This window comes from Silurus meridionalis, chromosome 25, assembly GCF_014805685.1.
Source record: "Silurus meridionalis isolate SWU-2019-XX chromosome 25, ASM1480568v1, whole genome shotgun sequence".
Lineage (NCBI taxonomy): Eukaryota > Metazoa > Chordata > Actinopteri > Siluriformes > Siluridae > Silurus > Silurus meridionalis.
In genome coordinates, this window is record NC_060908.1 from 16,507,501 (window position 1) to 16,525,000 (window position 17,500).

At 43.5% G+C, this 17,500-nt stretch overlaps 2 protein-coding genes across 3 annotated transcripts in view; both read left to right on the forward strand.

Moving 5' to 3' along the window:
* Nucleotides 1-2,689, forward strand: part of cnga2b (cyclic nucleotide gated channel subunit alpha 2b) — a 3,959-nt gene extending 1,270 nt beyond the window's left edge. The window contains 2 exon segments of the mRNA XM_046838791.1: nucleotides 415-521; nucleotides 970-2,689. Coding sequence (XP_046694747.1) covers nucleotides 415-521; nucleotides 970-2,453 — 1,591 coding nt within the window. The 3' untranslated portion in view covers nucleotides 2,454-2,689.
* A 991-nt stretch (nucleotides 2,690-3,680) lies between these two features.
* LOC124378934 (transcriptional regulator ATRX-like) overlaps nucleotides 3,681-17,500 on the forward strand; it is an 18,717-nt gene continuing 4,897 nt past the window's right edge. For both annotated transcript variants that reach the window (XM_046838787.1, XM_046838789.1), the window contains exons 1-20: nucleotides 3,681-3,899; nucleotides 4,978-5,102; nucleotides 5,275-5,333; nucleotides 5,704-5,735; nucleotides 5,826-5,947; nucleotides 6,501-6,617; nucleotides 6,741-6,850; nucleotides 6,946-7,013; nucleotides 7,161-7,659; nucleotides 7,744-8,662; nucleotides 9,217-9,277; nucleotides 13,608-13,765; nucleotides 14,344-14,517; nucleotides 14,593-14,674; nucleotides 14,971-15,022; nucleotides 15,132-15,353; nucleotides 15,961-16,093; nucleotides 16,199-16,308; nucleotides 16,390-16,533; nucleotides 16,629-16,806. In XM_046838787.1, the coding sequence (XP_046694743.1) occupies nucleotides 3,880-3,899; nucleotides 4,978-5,102; nucleotides 5,275-5,333; nucleotides 5,704-5,735; nucleotides 5,826-5,947; nucleotides 6,501-6,617; nucleotides 6,741-6,850; nucleotides 6,946-7,013; nucleotides 7,161-7,659; nucleotides 7,744-8,662; nucleotides 9,217-9,277; nucleotides 13,608-13,765; nucleotides 14,344-14,517; nucleotides 14,593-14,674; nucleotides 14,971-15,022; nucleotides 15,132-15,353; nucleotides 15,961-16,093; nucleotides 16,199-16,308; nucleotides 16,390-16,533; nucleotides 16,629-16,806 (3,385 nt within the window). In that variant the 5' untranslated portion in view covers nucleotides 3,681-3,879. The remainder of the gene's footprint in view (nucleotides 3,900-4,977; nucleotides 5,103-5,274; nucleotides 5,334-5,703; nucleotides 5,736-5,825; nucleotides 5,948-6,500; nucleotides 6,618-6,740; nucleotides 6,851-6,945; nucleotides 7,014-7,160; nucleotides 7,660-7,743; nucleotides 8,663-9,216; nucleotides 9,278-13,607; nucleotides 13,766-14,343; nucleotides 14,518-14,592; nucleotides 14,675-14,970; nucleotides 15,023-15,131; nucleotides 15,354-15,960; nucleotides 16,094-16,198; nucleotides 16,309-16,389; nucleotides 16,534-16,628; nucleotides 16,807-17,500) is intronic.

The window sequence follows — 17,500 nt, forward strand, 5'->3', positions numbered from 1 at the left end:
AGTTTTAGATGGAAAGCTGTACATTCTAGTCTTATTATCTTCATATAACTTAGAATATTTTATCAACCACTTATTTATGACATTTTACCTAATTAGATTGTGATATAGAGTGTAAGATGTTGAAGAGAATGAGTGTGTGTGTGTGTGTGTGTGTGTGTGTGTGTGTGTAATAACTCTACTAGCGTGACTAATAGGAGAGATTCTGATGCGCTTTGTGGTTTTACCGATGGATGCAGACAAATGTGTCCTTAGAGAGAGAAAGAAAGAGAGAGCATCTGCTTTTCTTGAGTTACAACAAAAATTTATTCTAATAAAAGTATCAGGAATTTTAAAAAGTTCAAGCTGGGAGCACGGTTGTGTGGAACACTTGAGCAAAACTCAAACTATTAAGCTACTTTTTATTTTATTTTTCAGAGCATGTTTTGATGAACTTCAAGATCAGAACTTCTTCCTGTGGTTGGGGCTGGATTACATCTGCGACCTTGTTTACATACTGGACACATGTATGAGACTAAGGACAGGTACAAGACAGGTTGACTTTTTGCTTGGAATATCTGACACTGCATTTACATGAATCGGAAAAGTTTTAAATGCAGGACAATAAAGCTTGGGAGACTGAGAGCAAGGAGCAAACAGAGCATATACTTCACAAGGGGTTAATGAATCAAAGTCACTACTGGAATGTGCTGTAGAACAGGGTTTTTCTGTGAATATCTCTGTGACTTGAAGCATGGGTGTGTTTGTGTGTGTGTGTGTGTGTGTGTGTGTGTGTGTGTGTGTGTGTGTGTGTGTGTGTGTGTGTGTTTTGTACTCCGTGGTGGCCATGTTTGTAGGCCGCAAACATGAAAAAAGGCAGATATAATTTTTCTCCTAGTGTGTTTCACCACTGCTTAATCTATCATAAAACGCAGCACTACAAAAAATGTGGCATTAGTTAGCCAACAAATGACCATCTTTTTTCCTCCAAAGGATACCTGGAGCAAGGTCTGCTGGTGAAAGACTTGGCCAAGTTGAGAGACAACTACATTCACACTCTTCAATTTAAACTGGACACTATGTCCATCCTGCCCACAGAGCTGCTCTTATTTGCCACAGGGTACATACCCCAACTTCGCTTCAATCGCCTTCTCCGCTTTTCACGCATGTTCGAATTTTTCGATCGCACAGAGACGCGCACCAACTACCCCAACGCCTTTCGCATTTGCAACCTCGTCCTCTACATCCTGGTCATCATTCACTGGAACGCGTGCATTTATTACGCCATTTCTAAGGCTCTGGGGCTCAACTCGGATTCCTGGGTGTATTCCCGCGTGAACGAAACACTAGCGTTCTGCTACGTGTACTGCTTTTACTGGTCCACACTAACACTTACCACTATTGGAGAAATGCCCCCTCCAGTGAAGGATGAAGAGTATGTCTTTGTAGTTTTTGACTTCCTGGTTGGCGTGCTGATCTTTGCCACCATCGTCGGTAACGTGGGTTCCATGATTGCCAACATGAATGCAACGAGGGCCGAGTTCCAGGCACGCATCGATGCCATCAAGCATTACATGCACTTCCGCAAGGTTAACCGCACCCTCGAGACACGTGTCATTAAGTGGTTCGACTACCTCTGGACCAACAAGAAAGCTGTGGATGAACAGGAGGTCCTGAAGAACCTTCCCGATAAACTGAGGGCTGAAATCGCAATTAACGTCCACCTGGAAACACTAAAAAAAGTGCGTATTTTTCAAGACTGTGAAGCTGGACTGCTAGTGGAACTGGTTCTGAAACTACGCCCTCAAGTGTACAGTCCCGGGGACTACATCTGCAGGAAGGGTGATATTGGGAAGGAAATGTACATCATCAAAGAGGGGCAGCTAGCTGTGGTGGCAGATGATGGAGTCACGCAGTTCGCTTTGTTAACCGCTGGCGGTTGTTTTGGAGAAATTAGCATCCTTAACATTCAAGGTAGCAAGATGGGGAACCGGCGCACGGCTAACATACGTAGTATCGGCTACTCTGACCTCTTCTGCCTCTCTAAAGACGACCTAATGGAGGCTGTGGTAGAATATCCAGATGCTCAGAAGGTTCTGGAAGAGCGTGGAAGGGAAATCCTGAGAAAGCAGGGCCTCCTGGATGAGAGTGTAGCAGCTGGAGGGTTAGGCGTCATAGGCACAGAGGAAAGAGTGGAGCGCATGGATGCATCTCTGGATATCCTGCAGACACGCTTTGCCCGCTTGTTAGGGGAATTCACGAGCACTCAGCGCCGCCTCAAACAACGTATCACGGCACTTGAGAGGCAGCTGTGTCACACCGGACTCGGGCTGATGTCCCCCCATGAGGTGGAAGGAGAAAACGTTTTTGTTCCTCCACATACACATAGACTTACACATACACAAGCAGACATACACACACAACATGAAACACACAATCGGACTCCAGCTGAACCGAACACTGAAGAGGAGAAGTAAATCAGATGTACTGGTTTGATAAATAACCTAAAAAACTTTTTTACATGTATGCATGTGTGTGGTTATGTGTGACTGATGTAAAGATTCATTTTTTAAACCAAATGTGTCTAGAAGCTGAAATACCTGGATCTGTTGCACGCTCTTTGTCCCTGTAACAAATCATGCCATATTGGAAGTGTTCTGAAATTATCTAGCTAGGCTTGTGCCTCATGTCCCAAACCATTTAATAATTAAACAAAAAGGGTTTACACTATATATTCATAATAAAGCACGCATGATTGAACTTCTAAATCTGATTTCTGAGGAACATTTGACAGTAATGTCAAGGTTTTCTGTTAGACAGAATGAATCTATTCGATCTATCGGTTTAATGTTGTTAAAGTTGTGCTAAAAGCTACAAGGGTAATGACATTGCCAAAAACTAGTAGACATTTGTTACATTTTGAACCAAAAGGCCATAACAGCTTCACAGCATAGTCTAACACAGTCTATGTGGATTATAACTTGAGTTATATCTTTCAGCATTTCTACAAGTTCTTGTGGCAATATGGTTCTCTCAAGTATGTGTACATTTTACAGCAAAGGTTGTCAACTGGCAGACCAGGGTGTAGGGGTGTATATGGGAACATGAAACCAGGATCCAAGCCATCTGATGTGGGTCGTGTTTGCGGTTTCATCTAGTCAAAGTTTGTTAGATTAATGTAGATCATTGGACCAGATCTAGGTACAGGATGGGAGACATTTGTGAATCGATGGCTGGTTTAACCCACAAAACCATTTACAATTTGTCTTTAAAAAAAAAAAAAAAAAATGGTGCTACTGTGAACGAAAACGTTTATCTGGATAATTGGGATGATTAATGGGTACATTCGATGATTAAGTATTAAAAGCTATGTTTTTTCTCATTAAAAAAAAAATTCTTCATGTTTGTGAGAGAGGAATTGTATTCAAATAAACGGCCACGTAAATTTACCTCAAGATAGCATCACAGCTAACTACCAAAAGGCCTGACTTTTACATTTAAACCTTTTAAAAGATCTCATTTTGGATTTGTAGACTTTAAATGTACGATATGTACATTTTATATCATTTATACTTTTTATGTATTCGCTTATATTCGTGTTTATTCTTACTTTTTCTGTAATACATTAGCTAGCTTACGGGTTAAAAAAAAAAGAGAGAGCGCGATCGTGAGCCGGAAGTGACGACATCACGTCGGGAATCCGGTCGCCATTTTAACGCGCCGCGCGCAAACGAGAGCCGGCAAGATGGCGTAGTGTGGGAGAAGTTTCTATAACACAGAAGTGTGTGTGTGTTGTGAGTGTGTGAGTGTGGCGCAGTTTGCTGAGACCAGACGATGGTTGTAGTTCCATCGGGGGTTTGAGACGCGGTCAGCGGTGTGAGCTCGCCCCAGACGGAGCGCACGATGTCCGCCGAAGTGCTCAGGTGAGAGGCGGTGTTTACGAGCGACAGCAGACTGGCTAATAGTGTTAGCATCACTAGCGAACGGGGTTTCTATGGAGAGCAAAGCTAGCTAACTAGCTAGCAGGATAGCCGCTATGCTAAGGTTAGGAATGTATATTTTCCAAACACGGCAATACCCGAATTCAGCAAATCAAATGTTTTTTCGAGTTGTACACGAATTTCTTGTGTAATTACTATAAAAAGCGCGTCTACACACATCGTTATCTCTTCACTGTAGCTAAACCCCGAGACCTTTATAGACAAAGAATGTTTAGTCTGTTAGCTAACGGGGCCAATATTCCCCTGAAATTCACATCCTCCGTTTATTATCCTGATCACTCCACTTACAGTGATCATTCCTGTCATTTAAGATTTTTATTTATATGTTATTCAGTTAAAATAACAGACAGTTATAAATATGTATTAAGTAAAGTTTTAGATATTTCAATTCTGGGGGGATGTTTTATTCCACCAGACAAGAAAAACAATTAAAAAATGTGTTTTCAGTGCAATAAAATGTCCATTAAAGTGTCCCTTAAATGACATTTGTTTTCATCGTATTTCTAATACGCCATTTTTGTTTAATCGCTGTCTAGATTGTACATGCCCCGCCCCCTTGAGTAATGGGCGTGTCTTTGTTTATTGATTTGAATTTTAGTAGTATTGGTTGGGAGTATCTGGAACTTTTTGTTCTTTGTAATGTAAATGATTCATGAATATTCACAAGCTTTTAATTAGTTCCCACTCCTCAGCAGTAGCTAGCTGGATTATTGAACTTCTAGACCGCGTGAATAATTTTATTGTTTTGTACGAAGAAACGACGCTAAAATATTCCATGTGCTGGAAAGCGTTACTGTTTGAGTAAACTGTTTATTTATTTTTTGCTTTTTTATTTATTTTTTTATTAGTTTTTTGTTTAGTTGAGGATTTTTACACCAGTATATCAGATTCTAATCATTAGGATTAATCAATAGTCCACTGTGTTTGGATTGTCAGAGCTTTCTTTCTGTTTCTACTGTAGATTTTTTTACACTAAGTGTTATTGTGGTGGTTGTTTCAGGCCCGTGCCTGGAGGCAGTAGAAGCGGTGGGGGTAAACTGGGGCTCCTGATCAATAAGCTTCACACGTACCTGGCTGTTTCTGAAGAGCAGACTGGGGAGAACAGTTTACCCGGGCACTGGAGCGGTGAGCGTTTTACACTTTTCTCAGGCACACTAGGGTTTTCATGCCCCAGAATGTTGTGTAGGAATTAAACACAGGCGTGGCCATCAATGCTCATGCTGTATTAACAATGATAAGGATCTAAAGTGTGTGTCAGTGTGTAATCATCGGGGTTTATTGCTCCTCCTCGTCCCAGGTGCGATGGCCAAAGAGTTTATCGAGCAGCAGCAAGCGGAATCCCGAGCTGTCGACGAGGTAAACCTTCACACAGTCACTACGTAACTTTTCACCTGTACAGCACAGTAGAGAACGGACCTTATTTCAAACTGCTCTGAATAACTCGCTGCGCTCCAGCAGCACCCATCGATTTTATGGTCTGGATTTAGTTTTTAAAGGTTGGAGTACATGCATATATTTATTTTTAAATGATTTACGATGTCTTGGTTTTTAATTGACATTTTTATAAGCACAATAAACAAAATGTTTAGAAACTAATTCAACAGTTAACAAAGTGACATAATTGTAAAATACAGACTCCAAATAGAGAACTACAGCTTTAAATGTTCATTATTTCTTCTGTATGGTGGTGTTTTGACAAATTCAACGTGTGGTTCTGTGTGTGCAGCCCAGCGTTTCCTCCTCAGCCCGTTCTAGAAGGTCAGTCCTGTTTCAGCGCTATATATAAACAAATACAATGTGATACAAGCGTGTACACTTAACACAGTTTACTGATCATATTGGATTCAGGAAGCCGTTGGTGGTAACCAAGCACAGCGGCCTGAACGAGTCGGACGCGTCCTCTGAGAGTGGAACTGAAGACGTGTTGTCCATCAACTCCAGTGAACCAGACACGACCTGCCTGCCTAAAGGTGTGTACGCCAGTACTGGGGAACAGAGAGAGAGATAGGAGAGTGGGGTCGGGCTCTGGGGTACGAAGAGAGATAGGAGAGTGGGGTCGGGCTCTGGGGAACGAAGAGAGATAGGAGAGTGGGGTCGGGCTCTGGGGAACGAAGAGAGATAGGAGAGTGGGGTCGGGCTCTGGGGTACGAAGAGAGATAGGAGAGTGGGGTCGGGCTCTGGGGAACGAAGAGAGATAGGAGAGTGGGGTCGGGCTCTGGGGAGCGAGAGATAGGAGAGTGGGGTCGGGCTCTGGGGAGCGAAGAGATGGGAGAGTGGGGTCGGGCTCTGGGGAACGAAGAGAGATGGGAGAGTGGGGTCGGGCTCTGGGGAACGAAGAGAGATGGGAGAGTGGGGTCGGGCTCTGGGGAACGAAGAGAGATCGGAGAGTGCGGTCGGACTCTGGGGTACGAACAGAGAGCGGGGCCGGGCTCTGGAGTACGGGGAGAGCGGGCTCGGGCTCTGGGGTACGGGTAGTTATTTTTCTCTCTCTTATTTGTATTTTTTCCCTGCTCTCTGGTACAGGTACGGTGTTTGTGTTGCCAGAGCCGGTGTCTAACGAAGTCCGTGATGAGTTCAGAGGTCCAGAATTTCGCAGCAAACGAGTGAAGCAGAACAAAGACTTTTCCGAAAGACGGAGAGGTGAAACTTTGCTTATTTGCCTGCTTATTTCTCTCATTAGTTCTAGTGTCTTCTGCTGCTTTCTACTCCGTACCTGTCTTTATTAATAATTATATAAAAAGGAGATCGTACGTGTGTGTTTAGGAGGCTCTGACATCGAGCGAGTGAACTGTACAGCCTGTGGTCAACAAGTGAACCATTTCCAGAGAGACTCGGTCTACCAACACCCTGCCCTCAAAGTGCTGATCTGCAAGGTGTGTGTGTGTGTGTGACTGTGACTGCAATTGAGTATGTTGAAGAATATCCCATAATACTAATTGATGTTTTATTTATTCATTCAAATTCCCAGTCCTGTTTTAAGTACTACATGAGTGATGACATCAGCAAAGATGCAGAGGGGATGGACGAGCAGTGCAGGTAGGAACCGAACAAACGTAGCACGAAATGAAGTAAAATGTCCATAGGCTGGTATTTAAGTACATAAATGTGTGTGTGTGTGTGTGTGTGTGTGTGTGTGTGTGTGTGTGTGTGGCCATTTTTTCATTATTTCTTTTTGTTTTGCAGGTGGTGTGCAGAAGGAGGCAGTCTGATAGGCTGTGACTATTGCAGCAACGCATTCTGTAAGAAGTGTGTCCTGAGGAACCTCGGGCGGCGGGAGCTGTCTGCCATCTTGGAGGAGGAACGCAAGTGGTATTGTTACGTTTGCAGCCCGGAGCCGCTCATGGACCTTGTGCTGGCCTGCGACTCTGTGCTTCAGAACCTGGAGAAGATCTGGGCTCGCAAACGGGCTGGGGTAGGGGGCGGGGCTCGCGGGAAGCAAAGGGGTGGACGTGGCGGGGCAGGGGCAGGGTTTCCGATGAGCTCGGCGCCCTCGAGGGGTCTGTGCGATCGCATGCAGCGCGTCGTGGACATGACGACATCGCTGAACCGCTCGTTCGTGGATTTCATGCAGAGCGAGAAGGACGAGGAGGTGAGCGAGGAGGAGGACGTGGATCGAGCGAGGAGACTGATGATGTTTCGCACCATCCTGCAGGACCTGCGCCAGGCCCACACCGCCCTGCAGGTAATGCCTGCCTTGGAGTTTTACTGTCACTGAGGTGCAGTACTGAGGAAATGACCCCCAACTGATTTGTGCACATGTTTACAGGAAGCACTGGACCGCGAGCTGTACGGGGGCAAACGGGAGCCTCAGAGACAGCGCGCGAAACCGCGGCAACGGAAACCTCGGGCTCCCAGAGGCTCGTGCGTCACGAAGGAACTAGTGGTGAAGCTGACCCCTGTCCCAGTAGAGACGTCTGGTGATCCCGAGACCAACGTAGACCCCGGCTCAGTTGGCGCCACCACTGTCGATATGGCAGAGACGAACACGCAAATGAAGGAGGAGGAAAACCCTGGTGAAACGGAGACGACTGAAGGAACGGTAGACAATACAAAGGGACCAGAAGAGACGAAGGCGGAGGAGGAGTGTGAGGGGAAAGGAGGTGTGGCGATGGAGGAGGAAAACAGCGACGACGAAGACGAAGACGACGAGCTGGAAATGGCAGAGGAAAACAAGCGCTCGCCACGTGTCAAGATGACTCCGCGGAGACGGCGCTCGGACGCGACACACGCCGGCCTGGAGGAGGACTCCGACTCGGACGAAGTGCCCGCTGTGCTCCTGCAGACCGCCACCGCCGCCATGGCCAGTAGCGAGGAGGAGGGTGGGGTCGACAGCGACGGGGGCGCGGCCGACCCAAACCAGGAAGTCAGAAAGCAGTGCCTGTTCGGATTGGTCAAAACCACACCACCATGCCAAGATCGAACGTCACGCAAGCGGAAACTGAAAGAGAGGTCCTCGTCTACGTCTTCGTCGTCGTCGTCTTCAGTTGTTGAAGTCGGGGATTCGGGGTCGAAGGTCAGGAGAACCGTAGGTCTTCCTCACAAGGTCACAAAGACTGCAGCAGACAGCGAGAGTTCATCAAGCGACCAGGAAATGGACAGCAGTGACTCGGACGAGCTGGACCAGAAGATTAAACCGCTGAATGACGTCGCGCTGATGGGTTCTGGAACGTTCCAGCAGTCCTCTGGTACAGTGTCTAATCATTAATACATCTGAAAACATTCACAACAATGCCAGGGGGTATAGAAGAGAAACTAGAACTAGTGCAGTGTCACTGTGGCTTCTCACTCCGTACCGGAAACACGACTCCCAGTGCGTTGTTCTGCGCACTTTTATGTCAAGACTTCCAAAATTTCTCTTTAAAAGGAGAAAATGCTGATAATTCCGCATATAGAGGGAGTGAATGAATATCAACGTTTTTATTTCTTCCATCCTTCAAAGTCTGCTGAAATTAGAACAGTTAAGTAGATCATATCTTTAGAAAACTTAATAATACTAATGTAAACTTTCATTACATTTTGACATTTTCTTAATTTCATGTAATTAATTTGTCAATTTAATCACTCAATTGGTACGTGCCGAGCCGTGGATTATAAACCGTGGTACTCGCCGAGCCGTGGATTTCGTTCAGCGTTAAACCCCTAGTTCCTAGTGTCTATTCCTGACACTAATTTTGTGTGTGTGTGTGTGTGTGTGTGTGTGTGTGTGTGTGTGTGTGTGTGTGTGTGTGTGTGTGTGTAGGTGATGAGGTGGACACGTGCCCAGCCCCGATCGTCTTGGATGAAGATGATGTGGAGAATAGGTACGGTTTGGATTCGGAGTGCCCAGGCCGAAGCTCTTCGTCTCAGTCTGAACCTCTGAACCCCATCAAACCCCCTGACACACAGTCCACCGCTGCCGCCGGCATCCAAACACGTCTCAAAAGCACACACGTTTCAGGACCTCCCCTCACCCCGACACGCACACGACACACTCGAGCGGCGGCCAGCACGGGCCTCGTGCTCCGCCGACTCAACATGTAACACACACACACACACACACTGTAAAGATGAAATACTAAAATAGGGGTTTGGTGTAGTGTGCAATTTGCAGTGTCGTAGACTGAGGCTGATAATCGTTTACCGTAACATATTGCGATAATCACTGTTACCAGAGATCATCAAGGGTGAAAAACCGAAGGATGGCGATATTTGACGTCACGTCAGCACGTGTCTGCTTGGTTCACCTGCTTGTTTTTTTTTTTTCATTCCTCGATTTCCCTGACAAAACCAACTTAATAACCGTCACTGCGGATGTACAGATAAAAACACGGCCCAGAGCCGCTGGTTCATTTCATCTCGTTTGATTTGTTTTTTTTAAAGCTGCTTATTTATTACAAGTGTAGCATCGCTAATGAAGTTTTGTTGGCGTAGCTAATTACATTCTCTGACTCTAGTCGTGTAAATTCTTTGAGTCGCTCCAGCTGTCGTCACGGTAACACTGTTGAGTGTAGAAACTATTTCGTCTCGTAAGCAGATTAGAAGATTCATTAGATTAGATTCATGATTTGTTTGGCTGTAAATTGAACTTCAGCATCATGCGATGTAAGTATTGTTATTATTATTATTATTATTTTATTTTAACCGGAGTAAAAAAAAAAGCTTTAATGGTTCAGTTTATAAAACTCCGGCATCGTCTTGAAGCAGAAAAGGCCATGATTAGTAAAAGCGGCGGCGTTTTAATAAAACGATTGGTCTTGCAACAGGTTAACACACATTCCGATCCAGGAACATTTTCAGAAACATCATAGCTATGTAGGTAGCCAGGAATGCTCTCAGCTAGCTTTCTGAAGTCATGCTAACGTGCCAAAAACGATGTCTATATATGCTGAAGGAGAAGATTTTTTGGCAAAAAAAATTGTGTATATATACATATGGCTAGTTTTTCTGTTCGGATTCAAACGATTGTGTCTTAAGCTCCGCCTCTGCTCATTTTATTGGTCGATTCCTGCAAAAAAAAAAAAAAACCTATAATCTTCCACCTCTGTTTCCACCAGGTACGTGATGACTGTGTCCTCTTGTTACCTAGATATCTGGTGGGCGGAGCTATAAAAATGAGTTTAATATTAACGCTGTTTAGTTTTATTATTAGTATTTATTTACTCATAGTACCGTTTTTGTTCTCACTTTGAACTTCACTGTGATACGATTCCAAAATCCCCCAACTTCCTCCATCCTCCGAACACCTTCCTAACGTGTCCTACGTATCGAGTAAACCGAGAAACCGTGTGGAATCTGGCCACATAGTACAGGTGTAGAAGTATTGGTGGTGAGGGAGGTGAGGTCGGATATATTGGGAAATTTTGTTCCTTTTTGTTTTAAACATAAAGTATTGTCACATGCTGCCTTGAAAGAAAGTGTCACACTACGCTTACATTAGATGAGAAAGTAGATTTTTATTTTTTATTCCATTGAGCAGTGTTTCCTCTGACTTCTTGACAAAAAAATCCTCATCAGTGCTCTTGGTTTTTTTTTTTTTTTTTAGTTGTTGACCGTTTGGATGATTTTCCCAATCATTATTTTTTTCTTTCGCTTTTCCCTGCGTAGTCATTTTGATTTGCATGTTTAATTATTTATTCAGAGGCCGAACCCTTGCCTTTTTTTTTTTTTTTTTTTTTTTTTTATTGTACATTTTTTTTATAAATAAAGCATGCGGTCAGCATGTTCATGGTGGCTCTGTCTCCCCACACACACACCTGCTGGTGTTTTATTCTTGGTAAGCGAGCACTTAATCCTGTGTGTCTTGTCTGTGTGTGTTTGTGTGTGTTGTAGGCCACAGCCTGACGGTTCTGGAAGTGCAATAGTGTCGGTCAGACAATTCAAGGGCTGTTTGGTTTGCTAACGGTAGGTGCGAAAAAGACACAGACTGGCGTAAAAATATCGTATGAAAACTCATATTTGGTTTGGGGGTTTTTATATTAAAAGTTTTTGTTGCTTATAATACGCACCCGTAGCGAAGGAGGGCGTGGTCCGATGGGAACGATTGTCGGTGGGTGGGCGGAGCTTAGATTACAACAAACTGTGATACCTGTTGTAGCTCCTGGTAAAATCAGTCCATAAGCACAGGGACGCCTCTGCAAAATCAATCAGTGTGCTCCTAAAGATCATCTTAGATCTTGAGCGCTTCACCACAACGAACTGCGGTCCAGTGGTGGGTGAAGCCGCTAATGTTTGAAATGCTGAACTGTGACCTATTAGTAGGGTTCCAGCCCTCAAAGCTTAAATCCCTAAAATCAACACCTTTACGAGTAAATCGGTTTAAGTATTGAAACTTGGAGTCTGTATTCGTGCACAAGGTTCTTTGGAGAAGTTTCCATGCCAAGACGGGGCACATGGTTCAGGATTTCCCATCACAGTTCCTTTAGTTTCTCCCCCTACGTTCAGTCACACTTTATCTGATGATGTCTAGTCCGGTAATGTTTTGGCACGCTGTGTCTGTACAGGTTGCAGAGTGAGAAGCTCCATTAGTGTTGGCACCCCGAGTACAATCCCTTAGCGTATGTTCGGAATTTTCTTTTTTTTTTTTTTCTTTCTGGAACAGATTAAAAGTTGAAGGTTTTCAGGTTGTACACTTTTCATTGTGTGTGTTGTAGCAGAAGTTTTAAACCAGCTGGACTTATCAACTGGCTAGTGTTCTTTAGAGCTGTTCGAAGTTCAGCGGTTCTGCTTCGTTTTTCCATCACCAAAACGTAACCACGAACCGCGACGACTTGTCCTCATGTTCAGCTCTCGCTCGGAGACGATCTCATTGCGTCTGCAGAAACCAGAGCCGAGGCTGTGTGTGGGGTAAAAACGCTCGAGGACACATTGTGGATATTCGTTTTTTTTTTCTTTCTCTTTTTCTTCCAGCTTTTTTTTTTTTCCTGTTCATACTCTTTCCTTCTCTTTCTGGAACTTTCCACACCACAACATAAAAAAAAGATCAAAACTTGAAATGACGGCATGCTAGTTTTCACTTCACCAAACTATTTTTTTTATTTAATTTTTGTTGTTGTTGCTGTTGAAATTGTAAATAAATTTGCATGCACCCGTCCGGGTTTACGAATAATCGCATCTGTGTCTGTATGTAAGCGGCGTTGTAATAAAAGAATTTACCCCACACACTCGTCTCGTCTCTGTGCCTCTGTTCTTTATTTTCTAGACCTGTTTTTCATTTGGGCCAATCAACAATCAAGATGGCTGCCAGTCATGTCTTCAGACATGCAACGAGATTTAAATAAATAAAAAACTTTAGTAATGCAAGAACAGGAAGTGGAGTCGATCCGTGCAGACAAGGAAGCGCTACGATCTAGTCACCAGAACCCATAATGCAGCAGAGTTTTGTTACGTTCTGATTTGCGATCACGTTTTACAGAAATTGTCGTCTACTGTGAATTTTTGAAATGGTGAAATGTCAGCTAGTGCCTGCAATGTTCAACTCGAGTTCATACCTTTTAGTGTACTAACGAATATGCTAAACAAGCGCAACACTGACACGAACTAGCGTTTGGGACGTTTCCATAATGCTAGTTTCATGTTTTGAAGAACAGAAGAACTTAAAAAAACAAAAAAAAAGCATGTCTAATGCAGTCTAAATCCTGTGGTTCTGTATGTGTGTATATTTAAAACTCCCAGCATTCAGCAGGAGTTTGGTTTGGACTGAAAATGCTAGCGAGGGTGATGACTGAATGCTTATTTTCTTTGCAAATTTTATTTTAAAATTATATACACTTTTTTTTTTTTTTTTTTTTTTTGTTTCTTCGGAGACAGGTTGATGTTAAATCGCTGTCTCATTCTGGATAAAACCGGAACTGGATGTTGCTATGGTTATAGGTGTTCATAAGCAGCGCATTCATTTAGATTGAACATACGAAACACAGTCTACCTGTGTGTTCATCACTGAACTTCCAGCCAATCACAATCCACTATTCACACACTACAGGGCGTAAATATATATTCTTTCATGTGCAGCACTATTTTGTAATTGCTGTTTAGGATGCCGGTGGTATTGAGAACAACACAACGGTTTTATCTCATTTGTTATCCTGATGTCTCACAAACACCCCGAATAAACAAAACTTCCTTCTGCTTTTCTTCTTCTCATGATCTCTGTAGAATCGCCAAACAGCTTCTGTTGGCTGAGATCAGAGCAAATTTATCCTCCAGCTCCGGTCAGGACGACACGTCAGATGCCGAATCCAAGGTTGAAGAGGACGATGAGGACAAGGACGATATGAAGGAGGGAGATGGAGAGAAGAATGACGCTGAAGACAGTGAGGAAATTCTTTATCACACAAGTTTGACTTCTTCTCAGTTATCATTGCAGATATAACTTTTTTAAAAATATTGTCCAGACCTTTAATTACATCACTCATGTTTGGTAGATAAATTTTCCAATAGCTGTTTGATCGGTCTTTGGGGAAAAAAATGCAAGCGTTTCAGAAACGGGGTGGGGGGTGTCAGTCAGAGCCATTGCACGAACATGAGGCGTGGAATCTAGAAAGTACTGAAAAAGAAAAACTTATTTAACAATAATAATTTTCAAGATTGTTCAGTTTCTATACTTTTGCTTACCTTAAAATCTGTTTAGATCCTTTTTTTAAATGTAGTTTAAGTCTAGATAGTACCTGGATAAAGGCTCAACTTTGCAATTAACTCTCATTTTTCAACTTTTGAAGTTAAACCGAATTGTCTTTAATCTACAGAAGATAAAAAGTCGTATTAAAAAAAAGAAAAAAATTAATCCGGGTCACGGCACCAACGTAATATGTAACCTCGTTATGTATTCGTTTGTAAAGCCCACTGTATCACCGTGTGTGTGTCCGTCCTTGTCGTTGTTGTTATTTTGTAGGTGAGCTGACCGATAACAGCTCCGACTCGGACAGTCCCGCTAGACCCTCGCTGTCTCGTCACCGCCTCCTGCAATGTTCCGTGACCCTGTGGGAGGTTGCGTCCCAGGATGACGGCAATAAACCTGATGATAAGAGGCCAAAAAGGAAAAAGACGCAGTCGTCCAAAATATCAGGTTCGGGGCATAATTTCTTTTATTTTACGTGTTTAAGGTCATTTTTCAAATATTTACTGGAGAGAAATTTAACAGACAGCAGTGACGAGCGAGATTCAGCCAGTGAGGATTCTGCACTGAGTGAGGTGATCAGCCAATCAGAAGACGAGAACGCCAGGTAAATCGCCCGGTCCGGGGTTTAATAATGAACTTAAATAACTGAGATTTTTTTACAAATATTTTAGCAGCCAAAAGTATTGGGACACCAGACTTTTCCAGCTATGTGGTTCTTCTCCAAACTGTTTTCACAAAGTTGGAGACACACAATTGTATGCGATGTCTTTGGATTCAGTAGCATGAACACACACCCTTGTGTCTGATCACAATCGAATGGCCGGGTGTCCACAAACATTTGGTCATGTTTAGGATTGAAGTTACAGTTTACTGATTGCTTGTTGATGGATTGTTGTGCAGCGTCCTGGAGGACTTGGTTGATGACGGCGAACCTCGTACACCTCCTCCTAAGGTAAAAAAAAAATCAGTTATTAATCTATACAGCCCAATGAAAGAAATGCAGATTAGTAAGAGGCCACGCCCTCTCTCATCATGTCTGTGTATCGACTAATCGAATGCAGGACATGGGTGACGGCCCCACGGACGGTGAAAACGCAGAGAATTGTACGGGCACACCGAAGGGCCGCAGGAAGATCCGGAAAATTCTGGAGGTTCAGCAGCTGGCAAAAGAGACTCAGGAGGCACTAAGAGAGGAGGAGGAGAGGAGGAAGAGGCTGGCTGAGAGAGAACAACAGCGACGACAGGAGGAGAAGAGCAAGGAACACGGACGAGAGGACCCAGAGGTACGTTTGCTTCAGTCACGTGAATGTAGTAGCGATGGGAAGATTCTGCATCGGTGCAGCAGCATGAAAATTAATGATGTATGAATACTTTTTTTTTTTTTTTTTCTTTTTTTTTTTTTAAGTGTGCATTGGATACAAGTGTGCATTTGTATCCCGGTGCATCATTTAAATTTTTTTATTTTACATATTTGCATCAATAAAAAACTTTATACATTTCATATTTAGAAAAGTGACCTATATCTTCTATGTGATTAATTTCTCTCAGCACCGCTGCTGCTACATGAATGTGATGCATCACATTAAGGACCGAGCCGTGTCCTGAGAGTAACATAGAATATAGATTAACATGGCAGAGGTAGAGCTGCATCTTCCTGCAGACACAACAGGAGAAGATCGTCTGGTTTCATTTATTCTTCTTTTTTTTTGCGCACTACAAAGGCGTTTGTGAAGGGGTCATGCGTTAGAAGTCAGAAGGCACTTAAGTAAATTAATTTCTTTGCTTCAGACAGACAGCAAATCATCAAAGTGGACTTTCTGTTCCATACTGAATAATAGAGCATCTGATTTTTTCCGGGGAATCGCATCATATGTCTGTATTGGGTTCCAGGTGATGATAATAGCTAGGACCCCTGCCGCCAGGCCCATCCCTCTGGTGCTAGAACTTGATGATGCAACACGGGAATGTCTGGTAGAGGTGGACACACAGCTGCTGGTTAAACTCAAACCTCACCAACGCCAGGGTAAGCGGAAGTGCATATATACAGTACAGTATGTGTGTATTGAATCATTTCTATTACCAACAATTTATTTTGTACGTTTTTGTTTATTGTTTACACACTGTGCAGGTGTGCAGTTTATGTGGGACAGCTGCTGTGAGTCCATAGCGAAGGTGAAAGTGTCTCCTGGTTCTGGCTGCCTGCTCGCCCATTGCATGGGACTCGGAAAAACGCTGCAGGTGGGAATGCCGATGAGGATCGACGGTATGGTACATGCGATGTCGTTTTTGCAGGACAGGACCTGACTTTGTGTCTTTCAGGTGATCACTTTTCTGCACACGGTGTTGACGTCCGAGAGGGTAGAGCTGAAGACGGCGCTGGTGGTGTGTCCTCTAAACACAGTGCTCAACTGGAGGTCCGAGTTCGACAAATGGCAGCGTGGCATCGTCAAAAAGAAATTGGAAGTCAGTGGTTTTTTTTTTATTTAAACATTTAAAAAATGTTCTCTAATAAAATATAGTTAGCTCCAATAAGTTCATGTACTTATTTGGACATTTAGGTGATGGATTTAGTGAAGGTGAAGTCGGTGTGTTCTCGTGTAAATGCTCTGACAAGTTGGCACAGGAGCGGTGGTGTGTTGATCTTGAGTTATGAATTGTACCGCATGCTCATAAATGGAGATCAAGGGAAATATGGCAAACAGCAAGAGACCCTACTCAGAGCTCTGCAGGACCCAGGTAAATCATGATCCTTTACTCATAATGTACTGTACTCACACCCTGCCAAATACTGATCCTTCACTCATATTGTACTGTACTCACACCCTGCCAAATACTGATCCTTCACTCATATTGTACTGTACTCACACCCTGCCAAATACTGATCCTTCACTCATAATGTACTGTACTCACACCCTGCCAAAAACTGATCCTTCACTCATAATGTACTGTACTCACACCCTGCCAAATACTGATCCTTTACTCATAATGTACTGTACTCACACCCTGCCAAATACTGATCCTTCACTCATAATGTACTGTACTCACACCCTGCCAAATACTGATCCTTTACTCATAATGTACTGTACTCACACCCTGCCAAATACTGATCCTTCACTCATAATGTACTGTACTCACACCCTGCCAAATACTGATCCTTTACTCATAATGTACTGTACTCACACCCTGCCAAATACTGATCCTTTACTCATAATGTACTGTACTCACACCCTGCCAAATACTGATCCTTCACTCATAATGTACTGTACTCACACCCTGCCAAATACTGATCCTTTACTCATAATGTACTGTACTCACACCCTGCCAAATACTGATCCTTCACTCATAATGTACTGTACTCACACCCTGCCAAATCCTGCTCTCTTGTTTAGAATGTACTGTATTTACTGTACCTTCCACAGAACATTCTGAC